This window comes from Magallana gigas, chromosome 2, assembly GCF_963853765.1.
Source record: "Magallana gigas chromosome 2, xbMagGiga1.1, whole genome shotgun sequence".
Classification (NCBI taxonomy): Eukaryota; Metazoa; Mollusca; class Bivalvia; order Ostreida; family Ostreidae; genus Magallana; species Magallana gigas.
Window position 1 is genome coordinate 56,683,681 of NC_088854.1, and position 24,966 is coordinate 56,708,646.

A 24,966-nucleotide genomic window follows, 5' to 3' on the forward strand; every position below is an offset into this window, starting at 1 on the left:
GTGATCAAAATAAGAACATTCAAGACGATAAAATGGAAGACAAACTAAAAGGACCATGTCCATATAGTACAGCTAACTGGCTCTCTAGGTTCACTTTCTGGTAAGTCATAATTTTTTTAAACGCACTGCAGCCTTTTGAAAAGAAGGCCAATTAAAAATTCAACTTTCGTAGAGATCTTGCTTTTGGTCTGTTTATTTTTGTGCGTCGTCCGTTAACAGTTTTACAATTTTATCTTCTCCATAAAAACTTGAAGTCCAGTTTTTACTATCTTTTTAAGCACTGCAAACAGATAGCCATGCTGTGACCCTAATGAGTACAAATCGATAGTATGGCGAATTAGTCATGAATATTTTGATTCCCATTTTCTGTGCAATAGTTGTTCAAATGCAGAGTGACAGAATGCACTTTGTGGCCGGACGATGGCTTTTGTAAGTACTGCAAAATTATACTGCGCAGTAGTCTTAGATAATGTTATGCTACCAGGTTCAAGATAGGATACGGGCACAATCATATCCAAATTGAGAGTTTATAAACAAGTCAGATTTGGCGACCCCGTGTCCGCATCGATATCACTTGTACTAGATACTTAGTCATGTATGTTACCTTTGTAACCTTTAAAACCATGTACTTATATATGTTTCTATATATGATCTATCAATATTGCACGTGGACTCATAACCATGCCGGAGGCTCAGAAACCCGCATCCCTAGACTATATGATGGACAGTTTTACAGATTGTTTTACTGTATTTGGAAGTAAAATATACCTTCGGAATTTATATAGATACTTGTGCTGTTAGAATTGAGCTTACAATTTTGTAAAACTATACGATCACAATGTGAAAAAAACCTGACATAAAGATCTGACAAGTCAACATAATTATCTGACAAGTCGACATCAAGATCTGACAAGTCGACATGGATATCTGACAAGTGGTGGCAGAACTATGCCACCATTCAAAAAACCCATTAAAAGGTATATAGATGAAACAGATGCGTCTAAAGAAAGTCCGTTTTGGAAAGACCTTAAGAAACAGACCCTAAACAGGCGTTAGCAGTAATGCGAAAGACTCAACATAATTCTTATGAAATTTTTCCGTTGCTTGCTGAAAGACTGTCATAAATCGTGGAAGACACAGTTGTATATTGGCATAGTGATCAAACATTCTTGACCATACAAAGTCGATAGAAGCAATTTAAAACGTGTCAGTGTTTTACAGTGAGCACATTTGACAAACGTCTACCTGGATATAACCCACGTGACTACATGTATTTGAAATGATTTATTCCATACTTGGATTCAACATGGATCACGCAGGTAATAGCTTTGGCTTGCTATCGGGAAAAACTTGAAGTTTTTCATTTCTTTAGTACTAGTCTAATGTTGTACAAACTTCACAGGAGTATTCTAAATGTATAGTACGTCTTTCATATTTCCCACAAGTTCGTAGACGGTTAGGCTGGCAATAAGCAATGGCTTTGAAATGAATGCCTGTCCTCGATATACTATATAAATAATTAATGAATGTCGACTGACCCTTACTATGTTGCAAAGCTTTGTGGTTTGCTACAAACCAAATTCAGCGCTAACTTGTTGATTCATATGGTTTAAATATCAAGAGATGATGTGAGATAAAAAAAATATGCTGAACTTGAATCTTTATTTTTTCACTATTCACCAGGGCCTATAAGTGCACTCGTTCTTTAGAGCTTTGGTATATACTGGTGAAGCTGTATCTAAAATCAGTAAGACAATGTATGATAATCTATTTTCCAGTCCCAAGTTGTTTAAAAATGACATCTCATTTCAATAAGCAGCAAATGGCAGTTCTTTGATTGCGATTAGGTAAATATCTCGTTTAAGATTACAGATTAACTTTAGAACACAATCTTTATTTGACAAAGGGACTCAACAGGGACAGTGATAGGCTCAAGAAAAAAGATGTTCGTTTGAATACTCTGATCATGGGCTTCTGCACATCGATGGCAAAGTATATTCGGAACTGAAAAAATGTTTACACATCTTAACTATTGTAAGAACACCTAAGAAATTTATTATGGGACTAAACACTGTGACTGTATTATTTGGAAGAATAAACAACAATTTCACTATAGAAGAATGTGACTTACTTGAAGTAAACAGTATAGAAAATAACTGCGTAATGGAGGATCCATGGCTATATTTCAAAACACAGTTTGTATAGTTCGAAAAGACAAGAGGTTTCTAAAAATCTTCCTTAACTAAACCAACAGAAAATATAAAATTAAAAGAGGTACATCGTAGGACGTGTTGTCGCATTAAAACCCAAAAGAAATCTCAGAAATACAGACCACTCAAATCACAGAAGACAAGATTGATGTGCCAAAAAGAATCTCAACACTAAATCAAAAGACTTGTAAACAAAAACAATGATTTATTTGAAAAGAAAAAACAGTAATTTTAGAGTGACTGATACTGTTATGATTAAGATGGAAACTGGAGATCATCATCCAATAAAGAATATACCATACAGTGTAACCTAAATAATAGACAGATAATCGATAATGCCGTTACTGAAATGATGGACTTAAAGTTTATTGAAAGATCACAGTCGCTTAGGTCATTTCCCTTAATAGTGGAGGAGAAGAAAGACGGAACAGACCGGATATGCGTCTATTTTAGAAGTTTAAACAAGAAACTAAGACCTATATCATTCCCACTACCATTGATTAATGACACCCTTTGTTTGTTTGGCAAATCAAAGTACACTGCAGTTGACTGAAAGAGTGGAATTAGAAGATTAAATCAAATACAAAACAGATTTTGCATGTCACAAAGGACTATTCCAGTTCAACCGGATGCCATTTGAGCTGAGTAATTCACCAGCAGACTTTTATGAGCTGATGAATATAAGCATAGTCCTTCAAAGACAGGAAGAGTTTGCCATCGCATACCTGAACGACATTTTCAAATTCTCAAAGACACCAGAAGATCATCTTCGCTATATTCAAAATCTGTTGAATCGACAAAGAAAAATGAACCAAAACTGAAACCATAGAAATGCAGTATGTTCAAGGAGTGGACTGAAGATCTTGATTTTATCATCAATTAACATGGCGTTACACTTGATTCGAAGAACATCGAAACTACCAGGTTATACGCGCCCACTACAGTCCAAGAAGTGTTTGGCCTTTTAGGTTTGTGTAGTTATTACAGGAGATTCTTACCAAACTTCTTCAAGATTCAGAACCATTGATTGACTTACGAAAGATTTATATGGACACCATGTTGTCAATAAGCGTTTGACTTTCTCAAAGAGAGTTTAACAGTTGTACCTTTGTTAGATTATCCAGATACTAAAGCCGACCTTGTCAGCAAATACAATAATCCACTTGGTCGCATGCTGACCGACGTTTTCCCATACTTATTGTTAAACCATAATTTCTCACCTAATTGTCTACGGATTTTTCGGTTTTCCCGATTACGACAAAGAGCACACGGTGGGTGTGAAAAGGTCAACAGAAGATGCTCACTCCTGCATGGCACCTTATTCTACTTCTAATATTATTAGAGGTCCGTGTTTGCTCTACTTCTGTTGTATTTTTTCTTTGGACTTTTGATTTGATCACTGTTCGTTATCACCACATATAATCTTTTACATAGATGTCAGCGACAATTGTATTGGGGCTTGCCTTGCCCAAAGGACAAACGAAGGAGAAAATAAGTCAGTATACTTCTTATCCCACGAGCTGATCATGAGTAAAACTCAATAAATGTCAACCATAGAAAAGAAAGTTTTTGCAACCCACAACGCCCTACAGAAGATGGACCATTACCTACACGGTGCTCAGTTTACTATAAAAACAGATCAGAAGCCGCTAAAATACATCTTAGAACACTATACACAATAAGAAAATTCAAATATAGGCATTAAGTATCTCAGGATGTAGGTACATGTATAAGGTGGAGTACACAGAAAGAAGATTTAACTGCTGTGCAGAACTTATTATTATTATTATCTAGATTACCAACAGTTCCCCCTGACTTAGAAGAAGGAAAACAATCTACACATGATGAACCAGATGTTAAGGTCAGTTTCTGTCAGAAGAATTCACTGAAATCAAACGTATTCTAACCTAAAATATTTGCCAAGTAAAAAGCTAAGCAGCACGACGTACTAATCAAACCTTTTATCAATCTACCAGAAAAAAGCCAACATAAAAGAAAGTCAACAAAACAATGAGCAGATCAAGAAGCTAAAGAATCGGCTAGAGATAGGAACATCAATAGCAACTGAAGAAAAGAAGTTCCTAGAAATAGACTGTTTGATGCACTATCTTTCAGATAGAGACTCATAAGGTCCAATGTTTCGCCGGTATGTAATTTGGAACTTTTGGTAGTGCAGCAATACCATGATGAATTTGGACGTATGGACGTTGACAACACATATGACGTAATCAGACAAAAGTACTTTATGCCAAATATTCCTATGAAGAGGGATGCATAGTATGCCAAACGAGGAGCATTTAGAAGACTCATCCCCACTTCAATAAACATACTACCTTTTCCAAAGGCTAATGTTGGACTGAATTTATTAGGATGATATCCGACATTCTTCTTAGGAAACAAAATAGTCTCTTTTCATGACATTTACTCTGGATCGCCAGAAGCCTTCCCTGTTTCTGATAAATCAGCTGACAATATAGTTCAATTTATATTAGAAGAAATATATTCAACATACGGTTGTCCTCTTCAAATCCTCACAGAAAAGAGAACGTGGATAACAATGTGGAAGAAACTTTAAAAGAACTGGATATCAACCACGTCATAACATCTTATTACTGTCCTCAATCTAATGGCAAAGTGGAAAGATTTCATCGAACCCTTCACGGTGTAATTGCTAAGAAAATAACAGACAACGCTCAAACATAGGATCTGCATTATAATCATGTCCATCTTAATGATTCGTCGTGTCACAAGGTTTTATACTAGTACATTGTAACATGAAAAAAGAAGAAAAAGAAAGCTCAAGCCGATAAGTAGAGTAAAGACGAAGATTTTTAGGTAGGAGACTCGGTCTACCTAAAAGGACCAGTTAGTTTCGTGGTGAGAGATTAATTGACTGGATTAACCACCAAATGCCAAGCACAATAATTTATAATGGCTGATAGTTTTCATTGATCCCTTTCACAAGCTACTGAAGATAGCAGAAGAACTCTGATAAAAATTATTTTGTACAACCTGAAGACGAGCCATCATCGGAAAATGTAAATGTGCAACCGGAACCATTAGATAGAGCTATACAGTTTTAACAACAGGAAAGTGAACAGCCGTTAGACAAAGAAGACACACCCCTAGCAAAACTTAAATGAAGTATAAGAATTAAAAATGTCATTGATTTTGAGTCGGGATCATATGAAACCCTTGAGAAAGAACATTGTGAAGATAGAGGTCAAAACTATGAAATAACCCTAGATAACCCAAATGTACCCTTAGACGAAAATATGGAAATAGATAAAATAATACGAAAAGTAGGTCTATTCTTCAAGCTAACCACTAACCCATGTAAATTACTCCCTAAGCCCTGTAAAGAAATGATAAATAAGAGTAAGCAATAACGATAATTTTAGGGCATTGTTTTCACAGACGTAAACCTATTATCGGGAGATATATGTTGATGTACATGCTGGTCAGTTTGTCAAAATAGGGATGATACCTGGATGAGAAAGGTTCTTCCAAGGACGATTTGTTCTGTTATGTGAATCCAGAGACACGAACCTTTAAAGAAACAATTGAATTGGAACACATAGTGAAATACACTTTTATCCCGAAGAAACCCGGAAAGCAGTAAAATAGAAGCCCTTAAGATGGTTCATAGCACAAGGACACTGTCTTCCGACTTAGCAAGACAATTACTCGGAGAGATGAATGAAGAAGAATCTCACTGTGCCAAATACTATAGATCGAACCTACAGCTGGCATGCAAATACATTGAAGAAAAGGCCGCGATATCATCGTAACAGAGGAACACAGGAGATATTAGATCAAGTTCTTCACAAGGAAAACACTCTTTCTTTTCAACCCGATTTTTCATCATCGGTACTTCGAAAAAAAATTTGGTGCATATTGCGAGACGACTTCTCGCGAAATATCTCCTGCGAAGTTTATACTCCGAAATGAAGCTTAAAGCTGACATGAATTTATAGATACGCATTATTTCCCTTTTAACTCCTACTACCGCCATATTAGTTGTCGATTTCTATTGTTCTGCTCAACGCTACACACCCCCTATATAAGGCTGAGAGCACTATTCATGCCTCACCGCATTCAGGTATTTCATACACCCGAACACGTTACCTTGGAGAAAAAGACGTGAAGAAACGGGTTTTTAACAAAAATATGATAACCGCTGCACTGGCAAGGAACATCCAATAAACGACGAAACAAGAAAGACTGAAATCTAGGCACAGATACTTCAAAAATTAAATTGAAATTTTCAATGATTATTGTAGACTTTTTTTTCCTGTGTATGTTATAACATCGTACATGCGCAAACAACACATTGTGGCAGATCGAGCAATGTCAATGATTGCATAGATTTTAGAAATTGAGCGTTTTTGTAGAAACCAATGAAAACGATGTTTCATTGTTACTTTCTTGGATTTACTATCATTTACTTACTGTGTTAGATGTAGTGCTACCGGGGTTTTCAAAAAGATGCAGACGTCATGCACTCTGTATGAACGACACACGTCTTTGATATGCATATAAATTAAGGCGACATTATCTGTGCAAAATAATACGGATATCTTGGACATTCTTTCAGAGAATAAATATATTTTGTGTTTTATTGATTATTGTTTCCTTTATTCTTTATGACAAAAATTTTACTACAATGTGTAGATCATGCATTTAGAAGTCCGTGCAACCTGAATGCATCGATCGGAAAGCAACCGACCATAACTTTCTTAACCGGAATATGTATCCCAGTGGCAGGAATAGAGGAGCGATCGAAACTAATCTGGCGACCAAATGCTTTTATGAATTCAAGTCGGCTTTAATGAAAAAATGACAATAACAAACCGTCAACCATCTCAAAAATCCATAAAACGAAAAACAAATTCAAAGTGCCATATTATTCAGTTGACCATCAATGCCGGTGACCAATCTCAAATGAAAGTAAGCTGAGTACAATGATATGAATATTGTACTGTACATGATATTATTTTAACCATGTTACTGTGATGTTTGTGGGTGATGTTTTTTTTAATAATGTCGTTGGTGATTTAGGTGGGTAAATCCGCTGTTCCATTATGGTTTCCGCCACCCCTTGACACAGGATCATCTGTACGATATCTTACCAGAGGACCAGTCCCACTTATTAGGGGATCGTATGGAAAAGTAAGGAAAGTCTTGAACGTTAACGTGAACATATATTGATTTAAGTGTAAGATTCTCTCAGTGGTTTGTCCGATGATTTAGAAATCTGTAGAATAGTTTATTTAAATTGGATTTTTTCACATGGAAAAGTAAGGAAAGTCTTGCACATGTCGTATTTTGATATATTATATGAAACATTCATTTTCGTTATTATCATTATAGTACACAACTTCATTGTCATTCTTTTCCGATGTCGACACGAGAGCACGTCTGCATATTACGATATTACACGACTCGACAGAATAATTAAAAAAAAGTCATTGTGAGACAAAATGCAAATGGGAATTATTAGATGCATATATTGAAATAATGTGCAAGATATTCTTTAGTCATATTCTAGTAAGTCAAAGGTATAATTTCTATTTTTTGTTGTTACTCGTAAAACATCTAGTTAACCCTTCTATCTATTTCCTAATTCCTTAATTAGTTTAGTAAGTCGAATACTTCTACTTTTTGTGTGCAATAAATAAACAGATTTTTGTATGGACGGAACCGTAGCTCCGAAGTCCGACAACCCAAATCTTCAGTGGAGCTACGCATAAAGTTATGCAATATGTAGCTTCTAGGTCGTCCATCCGATTTTTTTTTGAACGGGATCTACATACCTGCAGCTTATTAAGATAGGGATTGTTTGAATTCGTTAATATATGCGCTAATAGTTATTTAAAAAGATTTCAGAATATTTAGGGTCTTCCGTCTTCAGCGGAAGACCCTACTATTATTCTATTGTTTCTTTTTCACTTTTCTTAACGATTTTCAACGGAAGACCCTCTTGTTATTCTATTGTTTCTTTCTATTATTAGGGTCTTCCGTTTCCAACGGAAGACCCTCTTGTTTTTCTTCGGTTTCTTTTTATTATTATTTTATTTTTTATTATTTTTCTGACTCCTTCTCGGCTTTATATCTCAAAAAGTTTTCATCCGATTTCAATGAAATTTTCAGAGCTTTTGTAAAGTAACCGTGCCTAAAGTAAATGTAAAAGTTTCAGCATTTATGTCACTTCCGTTCAAATTTGGCGGCCATTTTTAAATTTAAAAAAAGTGATTTTGTCCGGAAGAAATCTCCGTAAACTTTAAAGATATCGCTTTGAAATTTTTACTGATGATAGATGTATCAATTCTATAATGTACTGGGGGTTTAAAATTTTGTTCATCAATTTTGCTCAAAACCGGAAGTAGTTCCAATTTTTGGAAATTTTCATTTTTTTGAACAAAATAAGACAATACCATCGTTTTATAGAACTTGCCATGGTGAATTCAAATCTGAAATCTGTTTGAAAATCGGACGATGCATTACAGAGATATCGGGGTTTAAAAATTGATTTTCCGGAAATTTTGATTCCGCGTCCTTGGTTTAAAAAATAGCGTAATGTTCAAAGTAAAAAAAATTCGAACCAAAAATAAGTGTTAAGTCGTTCTTGAAATCAGAAAGGTTTTTGTTAATTCGTACTTAAAATCATTCGGATTTTGTTAAGTCGTACCAGGAATAATTCGATTTTTTCATCTTTTTATTTTAGTTACTCTTGTTGTTGGTTTAAGAGTTCTGCTTCTTACAGGAACTTCCGGCTTTACTTCCGACATTAACGGAAGACCCACTCGTTGCTTTGCAACGAGCTTTGCTCTAGTTAGGGTCTTCCGTTATCAACGGAAGACCCTCTTGTTATTCTATTTTTTTTTTTTTATTATTATTAATCTTCTTGTTTTTCCTTCTGCCTTTTTTTTGCTTTATATCTCAAAAACTATTCAACCGATTTGCAAGAAATTTTCAGAGATTATGTTAAATTCTTGTCCCTTGGAGCTTTTACAGTTTCAGCCATTAAATCACTTCCGTTTTCTAGTTACGTCATTTTAAAAATTTTCAAAAAGTGATTTTGTCCAGGACTTTTATAGTAAACGGTTGTTTATAAAGACTTGAAATTTTCTGTGATTGTAAATCTGTGGATTTACTTATGGCATTTGACCAAAAAAATGTATTTTGTCACTTCCGGTCGAAACCGGAAGTGAAACAAATTTTTCGAAAAAATGAATTTTCTGATCAAATCAAAAAAGAATATGTGTTTTGTAGAGCTTATTAAGCTGAATCTAACACTGAAAGCCGTTTTCAAAACGGACGATGCATTACAGAGATATCGGGGTTTAAAAATTTATTTTTCCGGAAATTTTGATTCCGCGGCCTTGGTTTAAAAAATAGCGTAATGTTCAGAGTAAAATTAACTCGTACCAAAAATAATTGCTAAGTCATACCTGAACACATTCGGATTTTTTTTGTTCAGTCGTTCTTAAAATCGGAAAGGTTTTTGTTAAGTCGTACTTAAAATCATTCGTATTTTGTTAAGTCGTACCAGGAATATTCGATTTGTTTCATATTTTTATTTTAGTTACTCTTGTTATTGGTTTAAGAGCTCTGCTTCTTACAGGAACTTCCAGCTTTACTTCCGACATTAACGGAAGACCCACTCGTTGCTTTGCAACGAGCTTTGCTCTAGTTATTATTATTCTTTTCTTTTTTTTTCTGACTCCTTCTCGGCTTTATAACTCAAAAAGTTAACAACCGATTTTAATGAAACTTTCAGAGATTATGTGAAACTATAAAACCTCAAGGTTTGTGAAGTTTCTCTAAAAACGTCACTTCCGTTTTTACGTTACGTCATTTTTAAAATTTTCAAAAAGTCATTTTGTCCGCGGCGTTTCTCAAAAACGCTTTAAGATAGTGGCTTGAAATTTTCAATGGTTATGATTTGGTCGATTTACCTCTGTAATAAGGCTCGAAATGAAAATCTGTCACTTCCGGTCGAAACCGGAAATGAAACAAATTTTTCGAAAAAATGAATTTTCTGATCAAATCAAAAATGAATTCGTTAAGTCGTACTTAAAATCATTCGGATTTTGTTAAATCGTACCAGGAGTAATTCGTTTTTTTTTCAATTTTTTATTTTAGTTACTCTTGTTATTGGTTTAAGAGCTCTGCCTCTTACAGGAACTTCCAGATTTAGTTCGGACATTAAATGAAGACCCACTCGTTGCTTTGCAACGAGCTTTGCTCTAGTTATTCTTTTTATTCTTTTTTTGTCTTACAAATTTTGTGCAGGCGATTTCTCGAAGATGGCTCATTCGAATTTCTTCAAATTTTGAGGGTTGATGTGTCGGTATCTGAAGTTTGTACCGCCGTTTCAATTTTTTGATAATCACTTCCGGTCGGAAGTAATCGTCCGTTTACGATTTTTAAAAGTCAATTTTGTCGGCTAGAGATATAAAAAACGAATAAAGATATAGGGCTGAAATTTTCAGTGAAGAAAGTCTTCCACTTAACCTGTTGCAACATGGTCATAAAATCGTCCGCCGTCACTTCCGGTCGTCACCGGAAGAAAAGATAAAAAATCGGTTTTTTCAACTTTTTATTTATATATATTTTTCTAACGGGTTGATAGAGACTCTTTTACTGATTCGATTGATGCGTTCCCGAGATATTAAGCATCAAATTCCTGAAGCGAGAGTCCGATTAGCTCAGTCGTTACAGTGGTGGACATGTGCCCAGGCGACCTGGGTTCAAGCCCTGGGTGCCGACATTTTTTTTCCTAATTTTTTTGGCGTTAATTAACAATTTAGTCTTAAAAGTGAAGGATTTAATCTCATTTACTCAAAAATCGGACGGAAGACCCACTCGTTGCTCGCAACGAGAACGATCTAGTTTTATTTCTCTATCTTTTTGCATAGACGGCTTTCTTGACAGTAATTACTGAGAGAGATATAATATAACTATTATGGACATCAGTTTACGGTCAATTTGTGGTTTTATAGACCAATGTCAAGTGATATGGACCGAAGTCACGGAAAGTGATAATGTATGCTCAATCCATATCGATTTTTGTGTACTCAGTCAATATCACTTGACATGGGTCCATATAACAACATATCGACTTACAAATGAAGTAAATAGTTGTATATTGTAAGATTCTCTTATGGTTTCTCCGATGATTTAGGAGTCCATAGAATATTATTTTAAGTCTTTAGATATATTTTCTTTCTTAATGCCTGCAGATCCTGGAATACCCATGTGAAAAAATGTGAAGATAACGAGGAAAATCCAAGTTTGTACTGGGCAGTGATTGCAGAGTTCAAATGGGAGTGGGGTGTCAATGGCTTCTTTCTTATCGCCTCTGTAAGCAAATTGGCTGGATGTAATGTTAAACCTATCAACTTTTGGAATTTCTTTTAAAAGTGTAACTCATGCATTTTCGACCAAACATAATTCTTAAAACAATTGTTATTGCTGGCATATTCATAAAATAAATGTGATTTTTAATTATACATATGGTTGGGAAACAAAAGTCGTTATAGAAATCATTATCCTGTTCTGTCTATTGGAGTTAAAGTTATTAGTAGTTTTGGTTTATCACCCCTTTCAATCCTTGTTGATCATGTTGGACATGAGAGTATATATGCAGCCACGATAAAGGTTTTAGTTAGATGCAGTCTTAGTTGAAGACAAAGTCTAAGTTGAAGACGATTACCTTATTCTAAGTGAGAACTTTGATAAGAGGATAAGTTTGAAGCACATGTGCTCCATGATAGAATATGTGTTTGTGTATATTATTGATTAAAATATTTGTTTAAGAAAATTTATAGCACGGTTAATTTATATATTTCTTAAATAAGCAAGCTAAGGGAGAACAACCTAATACTTAAAAACATTACAGTTGAACAAGAATCACAATGCCTCAACTAAATGACAGATTAGATTACATTGAACTTGTAGCCGGATATAGAAACTATAATGCTGTCTCTATAAACAATTGTAATTTTTTTTCCGTTTCTTCTTGTCGCGTATTTATATAGGAAGGCATCAGGATTGTTCAGCCCTACCTTATTGGTCGGATCATCTCCTACTTCCAGCCTGGGACCACCTTGTCACAAACGGAGGTGTACATCTACGCGACGGTGGTGGTAGTCAGCCACATTCTACAGCTGATCGTCAATCCCAAGTACTACTTCAATAGCCAACATATTGCTTTGAAAATGAAAGTAGCTCTGGCTAGCCTTATTTATAGAAAGGTGAGACAAACTCTACAATTGACTGTTAAAAAAATTGATCTGTAATTTTATTCTTAATTAATGGAGTTCTCAATGTAAAACTAGATTGTTATTTCATAAACTAAAATAAAATTTTTCAGATACTGAAAATGAGCAGCTGGTCTAAACATTCGACGACTTCTGGAAAAATTATCAACCATTTGTCAACGGATTTGGAAAAATTCTCATATGTAAGACTGTAAATTCATAACAACTATTGAATGATAAGATTTTTTGTTGTTGAGAAAAAATTAATGTTCCATTGATTGTGCAGCTGTTGTTTTACTCAGACGATCGAGAGCTTCCATTTTTGTTGGCTGGGTCCCCTGGAGATTGTGGTTATCCTGTACTTATTGTACCAACAGATCGGTCTGATCAGCCTCCTTACTTTGACTATTATATTGGTTCTGCTACCCCTACAGGTCATGATGGGATGGATTTATGGAAAACTGAGGTGCAGACATTCGTAATTCTCTGCTAGTGGAAACACATATTTCAATTATTTACAGTTACAGGCGCTTTGAGCAAAACGCCAGAAAAAACCCCCCAAATTTTGATTCATTTTAATCTTATGTTTTAAGCCTTCACAATCAGCATGAATCTGTAATATGCATGCTTATCATAACTGTGTTGAACTTTATAAGAAGCTGCTAAATGAAAAGTCTACTGTTTAATACTAATTATGTTGAATGTAATTATGTAGGATGAAGATAGGAGCTGCAGGAGACAAAAGGATCCATTTGATGAACCAGATAATCTCTGGGATGAGAGTTATTAAAATGTACTGCTGGGAGAAACCATTCAGTGAAATTGTGTTTAACATCAGAGGGTAATTGTTACTTTCGTTGAGTCTCTGGTATCTGTCATTGCTTGGTTTTAAATGCTGCTTGGCTTGATTGAATTTTTAAATATCATCAAAATTGTTTAAAATCTTTGATTTATTTATGATTTTGGTGAAGATTAGCAGTTTACTTACTTTAAGCTTTGTTTTCAGTTTGGAGGTTAAAAAATATCAATTATTTATCACAAGTTATGTATCAAGAGGTCACTTTCGTGAAGAATGAAGATAGGAGCTGCAGGAGACAAAATAATTCATTTGATGAACCAGATAATCGCTGGGATGAGAACTATAAAAATTTACAGCTGGGAAAAACGTTTATTTACTGTTATTGAGTCTCTGGTGTCTGTCATTGCTGGAATGTATATGCTGCTAAGCCTTATATGGGAAATCGTGAAAAGTATTACAAATCCTGTCTTCGTTTTATCCTGATAAATAGAGAATAATAAAAGCAAAACTGAATATTACACCCCATGTCAACCCGAGACTGTAAAATCAGCCCAAGGACCAAAGACCAGAGCAGAGGACTGATTGGTCGATGGTTGATTTTGATACAGATTTTGACATGGATTTTTGTGTTTATTAAACATTTGAATTAATAACACATCTTTATGTTCATGTCAAAAACTTTTTAAAACTTTATCATAGCTTTTCTATCTCCCTACCGGCATGTTTTGACCATTTTATGACAATATATTCATGTCATTAAATCATTGTTCAAACTACAGATTATGCATCAATATAAGAGAAAAGATCTGAGGTATTTAGGAAAAAAGCAAAGGTGTTCCATAAAGGTGTTAGTAAGGGTGTGCTAAAGAGTAAAAAAAAGGTGATGACATACTGGATGTGATGAAGGCGTTTGCCGTTGTTCGTTATTGTATCAGGCCTAGGGAAGCAAAGGCCCTGTATTTTATATCAAGTATAAAATAAAGATTCTTAATTTAATGTATTTAATACATGTATATTGAATTTAGATTAGAGGTGTCCGAGATATGGAAAGCCAATATTGCCAAGTCCATCAACATGGGTTTGTTCCAGAGTGCCTCTGTGGTCATCAGCATGGCCCTGTTTGGAACAGCGTGGTACACGGGGGTTCCCCTGTCCACCCAGAGGATCTACAGCACCCTGGGCTGGGTCTTTTGTCTCCGCTTTACCATCTTCCTCTTTATGATGCATCTGGTGGAAGATAACAAGCAGCTGGCATCTTCCCTCAAAAGAATACAGGTAAACTGTCAGTAAATCTGCTAAAGAATATGACGTTGTATATCTTTTTATACATTTAATTAGGAAACATATCAAGGTTGTGATTCCTCATCCCGCCAATCTTTAAGAGTACAACATCTTTATGAAAAATAAATATGAAATACAAATGTTCTAATAAGTCACAGTGCTTTTCTGCCACATTGAGTTGTAATCAAACAAAACAAAATAGGAACCATCTGTTTTAGAGTTTTTAACCTTCACATTTTTAAACATTCTAGTGTATGCATATGAAACATTGAGGCATTTATTTATAAATTACATAATATGTAATATATATGTATATAATTTTTTGATCACATTTTTCCAAACTACATGCACTTTGTCATTATTTTGATTAATTGTCTTTTTACATGTCTGAAAAATAACTACAAATGCTGAACTTTTCTTTCAGTCTTTCCTCACAGTGGAGGATATGAAGGTCTTTTCCGAGTCTGAAGAGAGGGCCAAGTCGATGGAGAAGAGGGATGTGTCTGTCTGTATCAGGGACATGACCGCCAGCTGGCTCGGGCCCCACCCCCAGGACAAGGGGAGTTTTGCCGATAACGTTCAAGACCAGGTGAGTCTGCATGAAAAGAAAACACAGAGACCAAATTGATATGTTCTACCAATTTTATCTTAATTTTTTTTAAATAAAAAAATTTAACAATGTACAAAACTAACAACCATGTTATACTAGTGTGTAGAATGTGTTAAAGTTATAACTTTGGATTTAGAATCTTTTATTGAAAACTTACAAAATCAATTTGAATACAATTCAGACATTAGAAGTAAAGAAAACCTAATATTGATAGTGAAGGGTGATATATTGTGGGCATTTCAGGGGATGAAAAAACCATTTTCTTTGAAGAATATTGATCTTGATGTCAGAAAGGTAGGAGGTGAATGTCAATCACAAATTTCTAATGTTTTAACAGTTCTATTCTTTTACAATTGAAAGAGTCTATGTCTCTTGAATTTCAATGTCGGGTGATGTTTTGTAATTCTCTTTTTCCGCCGTCAAAACTACAATGCCAATTATTTCACTTTAAGTTTAAAACATCTTGGGATAAAAGGAATCTTAATTATGAAATTTATGACCTTACCACCCTCGGGACCTCATGGACAGGGCCAAACTTTCAAAAATTCTCTCTACTCCCACAAATGCAAAAGAGACCTAATTACATGGTCATGATGTCCATGAAGCTCTCTCTATATAAAGTTCATGACCCCTGGGCCAAGGGTTCAGGCCCTAGGGTTGGGCCAATATTACTATATCATGGAAATTTATTAAATGAAAAAAATGACAAAATCAAACTGTCAATTATCTCCAAAATCCATAAAACGAAATACAAAATCAAAGCAGAGCAACACGGACCTCTAAAAAGATAGAGGTAGGATCAGGTGCCATGGAGGTATGAGCATCCTCAGCTGACTGGTCACACCCGCCGTGTCCTCTTTGTCGTAATCGTCGTAATTATGGTCTAAAAATTAGTATGAAAACGTCAGTCAGCATGCGACCCAATGGAAGATTGTATTTGCTGACAAGGTCGTTGTATCGACCATAGAACCTACGAAAAGATGACTTCAAACGAGACTGTAGATAGTCCTGTTTTATCAACTTGTTTGTCAGTAGCTTGCCTTGCCTTAGAAACTGTTTATACGAAGAGTATGTCCTTGTGTATCGAATTAACTGAGAGACAAAAACACCATATGCAGGTGATGAAGGTATATTGCTACATAAGTAAGGAAAGTTGACTATAGAAAAAGTCATCGCGTTTATCATAATGTTTTGTTGTTAGGTTACCATCAATGTCAATGTCCAGTAAAATATTCAAACATGAACCAGATGGCGCAGACTCGGTGGTATCTTTTATTTCAAGTTCACTGGCATATATTGGGTCGACTTAAGTATTGAAATAACAATTGTTAATTGATAATCTGTCGTCAATATCTGAATGTTGAGTTGAAGGCCACAGCGAGTGATTTATTTTTTTCACGTACAAGTTTTTGAATAAATTCTACTACAGAAGAATACCAAAATAGGTCTGCTAACAATGGGACACAATTGGTACCCATGGGAATTCCAATAGATTTTTGGAAGATTTGATTTCCAAAAACTGCATAGATGTTGTCTATCAGAAACTGAAGCATTTTTTTAAATCTGAAAAACTGAAATAAAAATATTCTTTACTCCAATAAATATTTGAGAAAAACTGAATAAGCAATTATGATGTCCATGAGGCCTTCTACCTCTAATGAAGCCTAAAATGCAAACATTAGTCAAAATAAAGGCTATGGTACTCAGGGCTTTTGTTTATCATTTCAGGGAGAACTCCTGGCAGTAGTGGGGCCAGTTGGTTCTGGAAAGGCTTGTATCTAGATTCAACACTGATTATTTACATTTTTAACGCTACATTTACGTATAGTATAAAGTATTAAATCATATTTTCCTCAACAGACATCTCTTCTTTTGAGCCTTCTTAAAGAATTTCCGTCTGAGACAGGACAGGTTTGTGTGCAGGGCAGGCTGGGATACATGGCTCAGACGCCGTGGGTCATGTCTGGAACCTTTCAGGCCAACGTCACGTTTGGAGAGAATGTGGAGCAAGAGAGATATCGCCAGGTGCTACATGCGTGTGCTTTATACAAGGTACATATGGGCTTGTTCATCATTGAGTTATACAGAACCTTTAAGCGCAGAAAACCTTCTGCTAGACTACTAGTAGAAGTTCTTTTCACTCTATATTAGTGACTATTAATGCTGTACCAGGCCATTTGAATCATGAATAAAGAAAAGAAAGTCTGAAAGTACTATCTTAATTTAAACTCTGTCTTTAAGCTATGCTTAGGTATTTATTGGATGTACATGGCTACACACTCAATTACAATCGGTTGGTTATTAAATACATGTACCATGTACTAATTGAGTGTGCATGACTGCATACTTTTTGTAGGACCTTGAGTTCATGAGACTAGGTGACCAGACCTTGGTTGGTGAGAGAGGTTTGTTGCTGAGCGGGGGTCAGAAGGCCAGACTCACACTTGCAAGGTACTCAGTGATGTTTAGTGAGAACCTATCACTTTCAAATGAACATCTCTAACAAATTATGAAACACATTCTTAGTTTAATCTATGCAGAAGCAAATCCATGAAATTATATTCCATCTTGAGATTCCATAAAGATTAGCTCTCATGAATTTATATAAATCACAAGTCAAGCTCACTCAGTGTAATATAAACACAACTACTGTGAAATCATTAGATCTCGTGGTGGCTCATTTTTCGTGGAATTCGTGGGTACCTCTCATCCACGAAATAACATCCATCACGAATTGATGAATTAGGGTAATAAAGTCATATTCCCTTTTGTAGATACATATGAATACACGAAATTACGTCCCCACGAACTTTAAGTCAATTTTAAGTTTAAGTCAAATTTAAGTCATCCACGAAAATTGGCCCCCACGAAATTTAATGATTCCACAGTATATAAAACTGAGTTTGAAATAAAGATTCAAATATGAGTTCAGCTTCACAAAAACTAGTCATGCCATTCTTTCTTCTTTGAATTATAGGACGGTGTACAGGAAGGCAGATGTGTACCTTCTGGACGATCCCCTGGGGGCGGTGGACACAGAAGTGGGCAGTCACCTGTTCCAGAGGTAAGAGAAAGAGAGAGAAAGGGTGTACAGGAAGGCAGATGTGTAGCTGCTGGATGATCCCCTTGGGGGCAGTGGACAAATAGGTGGGGGAGTCATTTGTTCCAGATGCAAGAGAGAGAGAGAGAGAGAGAGAGAGAGAGAATATACTTAAATGCTGATGTCTTTCTATTTAGATGTATTTGTGAGTTGCTGAGAGGGACCACCAGGATTTTGGTGACTCATCAGCTGCAGTATCTAAGGTCAGCTGACAGAATTGTTCTTCTGACAGAGGTTTGTTCAACTTAATCTGATCAATGCTATTGGCAGCATTGATGGTTATTCTTAGTCATCTTGAAGTGATGTTTATTGTTGATCAATTTAATTTATTTTTTCTCAGATTGAGAATTGTTGAGGAGAAAATGTTTTTATATATACATAAAACTTTTCTTTGTAGGGTAAAGTGGTAAGTGTTGGAACATATGATGAACTCGTGAGACAGGGGACAGAATTTTCCTCGATCCTTACTAGGTATGAAAAAGACATAGAAGACAAAAATGGGAGGCAGGAAAAATCTGTCAATGTACAGGGAGAAAAGGTAAGTTCCTGACTTGGAAATCGCAACTGACCTTTTATAAAACTGAAAATATGTAATCATCAAATTGAAACTTGAAGATATTTGATTTTCTGTCAGCATGGAATTTATTATATCATTTAAAACTTAAAAAATCTAAGACCATTGAGCTAAGGATAAATTTCTTTCTTTAGAGCACTGAGGCGGTCGGTGATTGTGAATTTGGGGAGACCGGGGACGTTGGTTGGAATGTCTACAAGGACTACTACCTCTCCGGCCGGCCATGGCTGTACCTACCACTGACCATATTCCTTCTTCTGATTGCCTATGTCAGTGAGAGTAGCTTACAAGAGTGCTTGTGCTTGTGTCATTCTATTAGTGTGGGAAGAGGGGTGAGGGAGTGGGGTGGAGGTTTGGAATCAATTGTGTCCATATAAGGATATGCAAACTACTTGAGCATCTATTAAGTGCAACGCATTCTGAAAATACACTGAACTTTTAAAAATACGCTTAATTTTTTTTTAGTTAATATGCAGGTGATGACAAATAAAAGAAATAAAATACGTTAATGTCCAGGAAATCTATAAGACATTTGTGGGGATTTTTCAGTATTATATATATATATAAAAATTAGATCTTTGACAAATGCAAGATTGAGGTTGGCTTGAATAACAGGTCTAGAATTGTTTAAACAATAAATCTGTTCAAACTGTTAAGGATTTTAAGAATATATTTCTAAGTATCTTTTAAAGGTCCCAGTTTCGGACTACATAGTTTAATCTTATAAATAAACTTACAGGCTGTTTATGGATATGGAGACTGGCATCTAGCTAAATGGTAAGTGATGTGTTAACGACCTTTTAAATGTATATATCTGTTCTTGATACGTGCTGTATATAAACTTAGAATTAACTTATTTCTGTGGGTGTTGTGAACCTTGTCAGTCATCTTACAACAAAGGAATAAGTGATAAAGTTTGTTCTTGCATAAGGATTATGCTATCTATGTCCGAACTATACAGGTCAAAACAATTTAACTTTAAAGGGATAATCTGTAATTTTAAATCTTTTCAGGGCTGAACTCTCAGATTCTCTTAACTTAAGGACACAAAATGGATCATATTCGCTTTATCCAGTGATGGATAAAATTTCCCCTGTACACCCAACTCTCCTCAGCAACTTTACCACCGAGGGGTCCCTAATCACCCTCCAGGGAGACGAGTTGATGCAGCAGTACCTGGTGGCCATGTCTGTCTTTGTGGTGGGAATCAGCCTCTTCAGCCTGGTGTACTTCAGAATGTCAGTCATTATCAGCAAGAGACTTCACAACAACGTGTTCCGGGTGGTGATGGGGGCCAAGACCCATTTCTTTGACTCAAACCCTGTGGGTAACGAATCGTTTATAAGACTTATACTTGACTGTTTGTGTTGAAGTTGAATGGATGGTTTCATTTATACCTGGTGACTTTGTATTTCTAATCAGATTATGTCAGCTGCAGATTTAAAAGATTCTTTTTTTGAAATATCCCACCATCTGTCTTTATGTCCATCTTTCAGCCTCAATGTTCAATGTTTTCTTTTAGGTCAAATATTGAACAAATTTGCAAGAGACTTGGGATTGATAGATTCAGTCATACCTACATTAACAAACACTGTTGTAGAGGTATGTTTGATATTTATCCCTAGTAACATCTTTTTCAAACGAAGAATATCATCATTATGAGAAAACAGTCCTTGACTTAAATTTTTCTTTCATGCCGTGGGTTTTGGAAAAACCTATAGCAAACCAGTCTTTGTTACAGTTTACCAGTAATATACCACAAAATAGACTTCAATATCTTTCATTTCTCAATTCAAAGATAAATTGAAGTATAGAAACGGATTGTGTCATTTTTTTTCTCAGGTGACCTTGAAGGTCCATAGGTCTATTGTTATTGTTTATCGTCAGTTGTTTTATTTTGTATTTTAATCTAGATAATCGTTCGCTTGGCCATGCAAATTGGTATAACCTGTATCATCAATCCATACTTGCTGTTACCTCTGACTCCCTTGGTTATAGTGATTTACCTAGTAAGATGGTTTTCGTTACCGACCACCAGAAATATGAAACGCTTAGAGGCCATGAGTGAGTGTTACAAGTAAAAAGCTACATTGAAGATCATAGCAGATACATATCATTAACAATCTTGAAAAAATATACTAGCTGAGCCATAACAAGCATTAGTTTAATCAGTGTATTCGATTTTAGCTAGATATATAACCTAGGAGGCATGCTAGCTGCTATGTCCTTAAATGCAACCCAAGTCAAATTATCTTATGAAAATTCTTAAAACAATGTTAGTCTTTATTATCTCCACTTTGTTCAATCTCCTGTTCTTTGATTAGCCCAGAGTCCTATCTTCTCCCACATCTCGGACACTCTGGTGGGTCTCCAGTCAATCCGAGCCCTGGGGATGAGTCAAAAGTTCCTGCGGGATTTTGACAGATTCCAGGACCGACACACCAGCGCCTTCTTCCTGTTTCTGTCCGCCAACCGCTGGTTCAGTCTGCGCTCTCTATTCTTCCTTGACATCTACTTTATCCTTGTCATCCTGTTGTCATTGGTTCTCAGGGACAGTAAGTAGTGGTATAAAAAATACTAAGACGTGGTCTCAATAAAATGTTATCCTAAGCTCCATTTAACAAAAGAACCTAGAACAAATTAAGTTGCAGTTTGTTGTAGCTGATGAATACTAAGTAATCAGCATTTATGGTCATTAGCAGTAGGTTTTCTTGGGAAACCCAGTCCTGGATCACTTTATTTTTACAACTGATAAAAATTAATTAATACACACAATGACTGATGATTTTTAACCAAGTATGTAAAAATGCTTCAATTTTATGCAGATAAAACTTACCGGTACTTGTCTGCTTCAGTGATTGGATTATCCGGGGGACTCTTTGGAATGGCTCTTAACTATTTGCTGACAATGGCCGACCCTTTTGAGAGCATGATGAGAAAATCTGCTGACCTTAACACACAGGTAGGAATCTTCTTTAGATCAATTTAAATGTACGTTGTTTTGATTTCCAGAGAAGAATTTTTCTTATTTCTTTATTCTTCTTTCAAGTATTTCATAGACTCTGATTTTAGATGACATCTGTGGAAAGAATCATGTCTTACACAAAGTTAGAACAGGAGGCACCAAAAGTCTCCAATTCCCCGCCCCCTTGCTCTTGGCCTCAAAATGGGGAGATTAAACTAGTCAATGTAGGACTACAGTACTCATCTGATACTGACCAAGTCTTACACAATATAACCTGCCTTATCAACAGCAGAGAGAAGGTTAGTCAAGAGGCAAAATCAGCAGGTAAAACACCACAAGACAGACGTAAAACACCACAAGACAGACAGACATTCAGATGAGCAATGTAATAATGTTCGCATGCAGATATCTGGATCCCACCAATTTACCTGTAGTAACATTTCATTGGTATTTTAGGCTGTAATGAATCATGTCTTGACAATGAGATAACTCGGGGTCTTCCTTTCAGATTGGGATTGTGGGGAGGACTGGAACAGGGAAAAGTTCTTTACTGGCCGCTTTACTGAGGTTAGCTGAGCCTACAGGAGAGATTTACATCGACGATGTCAATGTGTTAAAAATCGGCCTACACAAACTCAGAAATAAAATCTCTGTCATTCCACAGGTAGGGTCAAACTGGCTAGTTTTTTTACGAATTATATGAAAATTTCTGTAATTCCAGAGGGAGGGCCAACCTCACAAGTCACACACCAGTGTGAAAAATTGATTCAAACATTTTATATGCCAGCACATCAAGTTCATTTATCTCACCTTTTCTTGTTATCTAACACTCAACAAGTTTTAGTTCAGGGTTTTGATACGTTGGCATTGTTTAACACGTTGGATCAATGAACAGTGAGGTTTTTTATTCAGGTCTGTACATATTTGTACAGTGTATACAGGATCCCATTCAAATGACCCAAATGACCAGAGTTTTTGCCTTCTGTTGTGGAGAATACTTTGTAAATTTAAACAATGGAATGATTAGAGCTGAATTGATAAACTTTTTGTTTTTAGGATCCAGTATTATTCAGTGGTACTTTAAGGAAAAATTTGGATCCTTTTGAGGAATACACAGATGACCAGCTATGGATAGCACTAGAACAGGTACTAACACAGCGGTAAGACTGGCAGATGTGTGTTGCAAAATTGTAAAAATAAATTATAAATTGTATAAAGTCATTTAAATGTGCTACACTCACAAATTTAACTTTGAAATTGAAATTTAATCAGTGTTTTCAGATGCATTAAGTCTAAGCTGCATTGCATTTTATTATAGGTGCAACTCAAGGTGAAAGTTCAGAGTGAGAGGGAGGGACTGTACATGGAGGTGTTTGACAGCGGACAGAACATGAGTGTGGGGCAGAAACAGCTTGTGTGTCTGGCCAGGGCCATCCTCCGACAGAACAACATACTGGTGCTGGACGAGGTCACGGCTAATGTGGATCACAAGTGGGTTACAGAGTCTAAAGGGGGGGGGGGGGGTCACAAGTAGGTCACATAATATGTAGGGTTCAAAAGAAGGTCATTGAGGTTGTGGAGGGTCAGGTAATAGAATATGTACAGGTCAAAAGTAGGTCACAGAATATTTTGAGGTTGCAAAAAGATTGCACAATCTTTAAAGTCCCGAGTAGGTCAAAGAATAGGGATTGGTTTATTAAATCTGTAAGGTCAGAGATGTAGATCACTCAGTCTATAGGTAACTGGATCTGTTGGGATCACATGTAGGCCTCAGAATCTATAGGGGTCACAAAAAGGTCACACACAAGAAGGCCAACCAATCTGTGAGGGTCACGAGAGGCTCACTGACTCTGTAGGAGTAACATGTAGGTCACGGAATTAATTTTAGCGGTCACAAGAAGGTTACAAGTTCGTCACATTTAGGTCAAATATCCAAGAAATCGCAGAGGCCGAGCGTGCTGGATTCTAATGTAGATATATATAACAAGAAGGCCTTAGGTGACTGAATGTGTATACATGTAAACACTTAGGCATAGTGTGATGTTATACTCAGTAGCTGAGTTTTATTTGACAGCACTGACAGGTTGATACAGGAAACAATTAGAAGTCGGTTCAAGAATTGTACGGTCCTGACAGTTGCCCACAGGATTCATACCATTATGGACTCCAGTAGAGTCATGGTAAGTATCCCTGCCTCATACCTCCCCACAATCAAATGTATAAAAAGCCAACTTTGCAGTTTTCAAAATTAATGATATACTAGTATGTTCTTATTTTGTAAATAAACTTAATTCATAAATAACAGTAGGTATGGATATAATTAATTTTGAAACACCTGCATTCTTATTCCAGGTTTTAAATCAAGGAAAACTTGTTGAATTTGATACACCATATCAACTTCTACAGATAGAAGATGGATTCTTCAGAAATCTGGTCCAACAGACTGGAAAAGCCCAGGCAAAGGTTTTACAGACATTAGCTGAGAATTACCACAAAGAGAGATCTTGATTTATGTTTTTTTTTAGAACTCTGAAAAAGATTTTTATCAAAATAAATTGATGAATCTAGTAAATTTGTTGCATTTTTTATCTTTGATTTTGATGTTCTGCATACCTTGGAGGCAATGTTGTACCTTTTACCTCAGGCAAGACGGATTTCTGAGGGTCTCATATAATTCTTTATTTCAGTTTACTCTTTACTGAGGCATGGTTATTTCTTTTTTTTTTATTTTTTTTTCTCTCCGTATTCATAATGTTAACAATGGTTCAGTAAGGCAATTTTTAATGGTCAACCAAAATTTTGGTGACAGCCGTTGAATTATAAGCGAGATACACAGCTCATAATGCTTTGTTACATATATGGAAACAATTATAGCCCAAGTCATTTTTTACATTTTGAATTTCCATGTTTAGACCTAAAATAAATATGACAGACGCTTGGAACTGTTTATTTATGTACAAAATGAATAAGCAGATATGAAATAAAAATCTGAGTGTCATTCGTAGTTATAAGCAAGATACAGAACTCACAATTCCTGTTATGGAAACAAGACTCGTGCCATGTTTTTGTTTACATTGGTTCAATATACCGGTAAAAGTTCTTTTTCAAGCTGCTTTTTTATATCTGATAATTTGATCGATTTGAACATGAAGGTGTTAT

The 24,966-nt window shown here is 35.7% G+C and overlaps 1 protein-coding gene across 5 annotated transcripts; it reads left to right on the forward strand.

Annotated features, from left to right (window-relative positions):
• Positions 1-11: 11 nt before the first annotated feature.
• Positions 12-24,362, forward strand: LOC117680662 (ATP-binding cassette sub-family C member 4-like). Of its 5 annotated transcripts, none has more exons than XM_066077382.1 (29): positions 12-100; positions 7,272-7,382; positions 11,459-11,579; positions 12,257-12,472; positions 12,592-12,681; positions 12,781-12,944; positions 13,194-13,319; positions 14,303-14,552; positions 14,983-15,147; positions 15,412-15,462; positions 16,897-16,938; positions 17,029-17,220; positions 17,525-17,619; positions 18,146-18,232; positions 18,406-18,502; positions 18,666-18,806; positions 18,977-19,111; positions 19,582-19,619; positions 19,856-20,169; positions 20,365-20,444; positions 20,756-20,906; positions 21,167-21,397; positions 21,698-21,804; positions 21,915-22,106; positions 22,316-22,471; positions 22,864-22,953; positions 23,126-23,298; positions 23,882-23,987; positions 24,160-24,362. In XM_066077382.1, exons 1-29 carry the CDS (start codon positions 33-35, stop codon positions 24,313-24,315), a joined length of 3,945 nt encoding a protein of 1,314 aa, XP_065933454.1. In that variant the 5' UTR covers positions 12-32; the 3' UTR covers positions 24,316-24,362. The 5 variants fall into 5 exon arrangements, with proteins under 5 accessions (XP_065933454.1, XP_065933456.1, XP_065933457.1 ...); XM_066077384.1 differs by lacking the exon at positions 12-100 and adding an exon at positions 1,295-1,319; XM_066077385.1 differs by lacking the exons at positions 12-100; positions 11,459-11,579 and adding an exon at positions 1,295-1,319 and having other exon boundaries at positions 24,160-24,361.
• Positions 24,363-24,966: the final 604 nt, after the last annotated feature.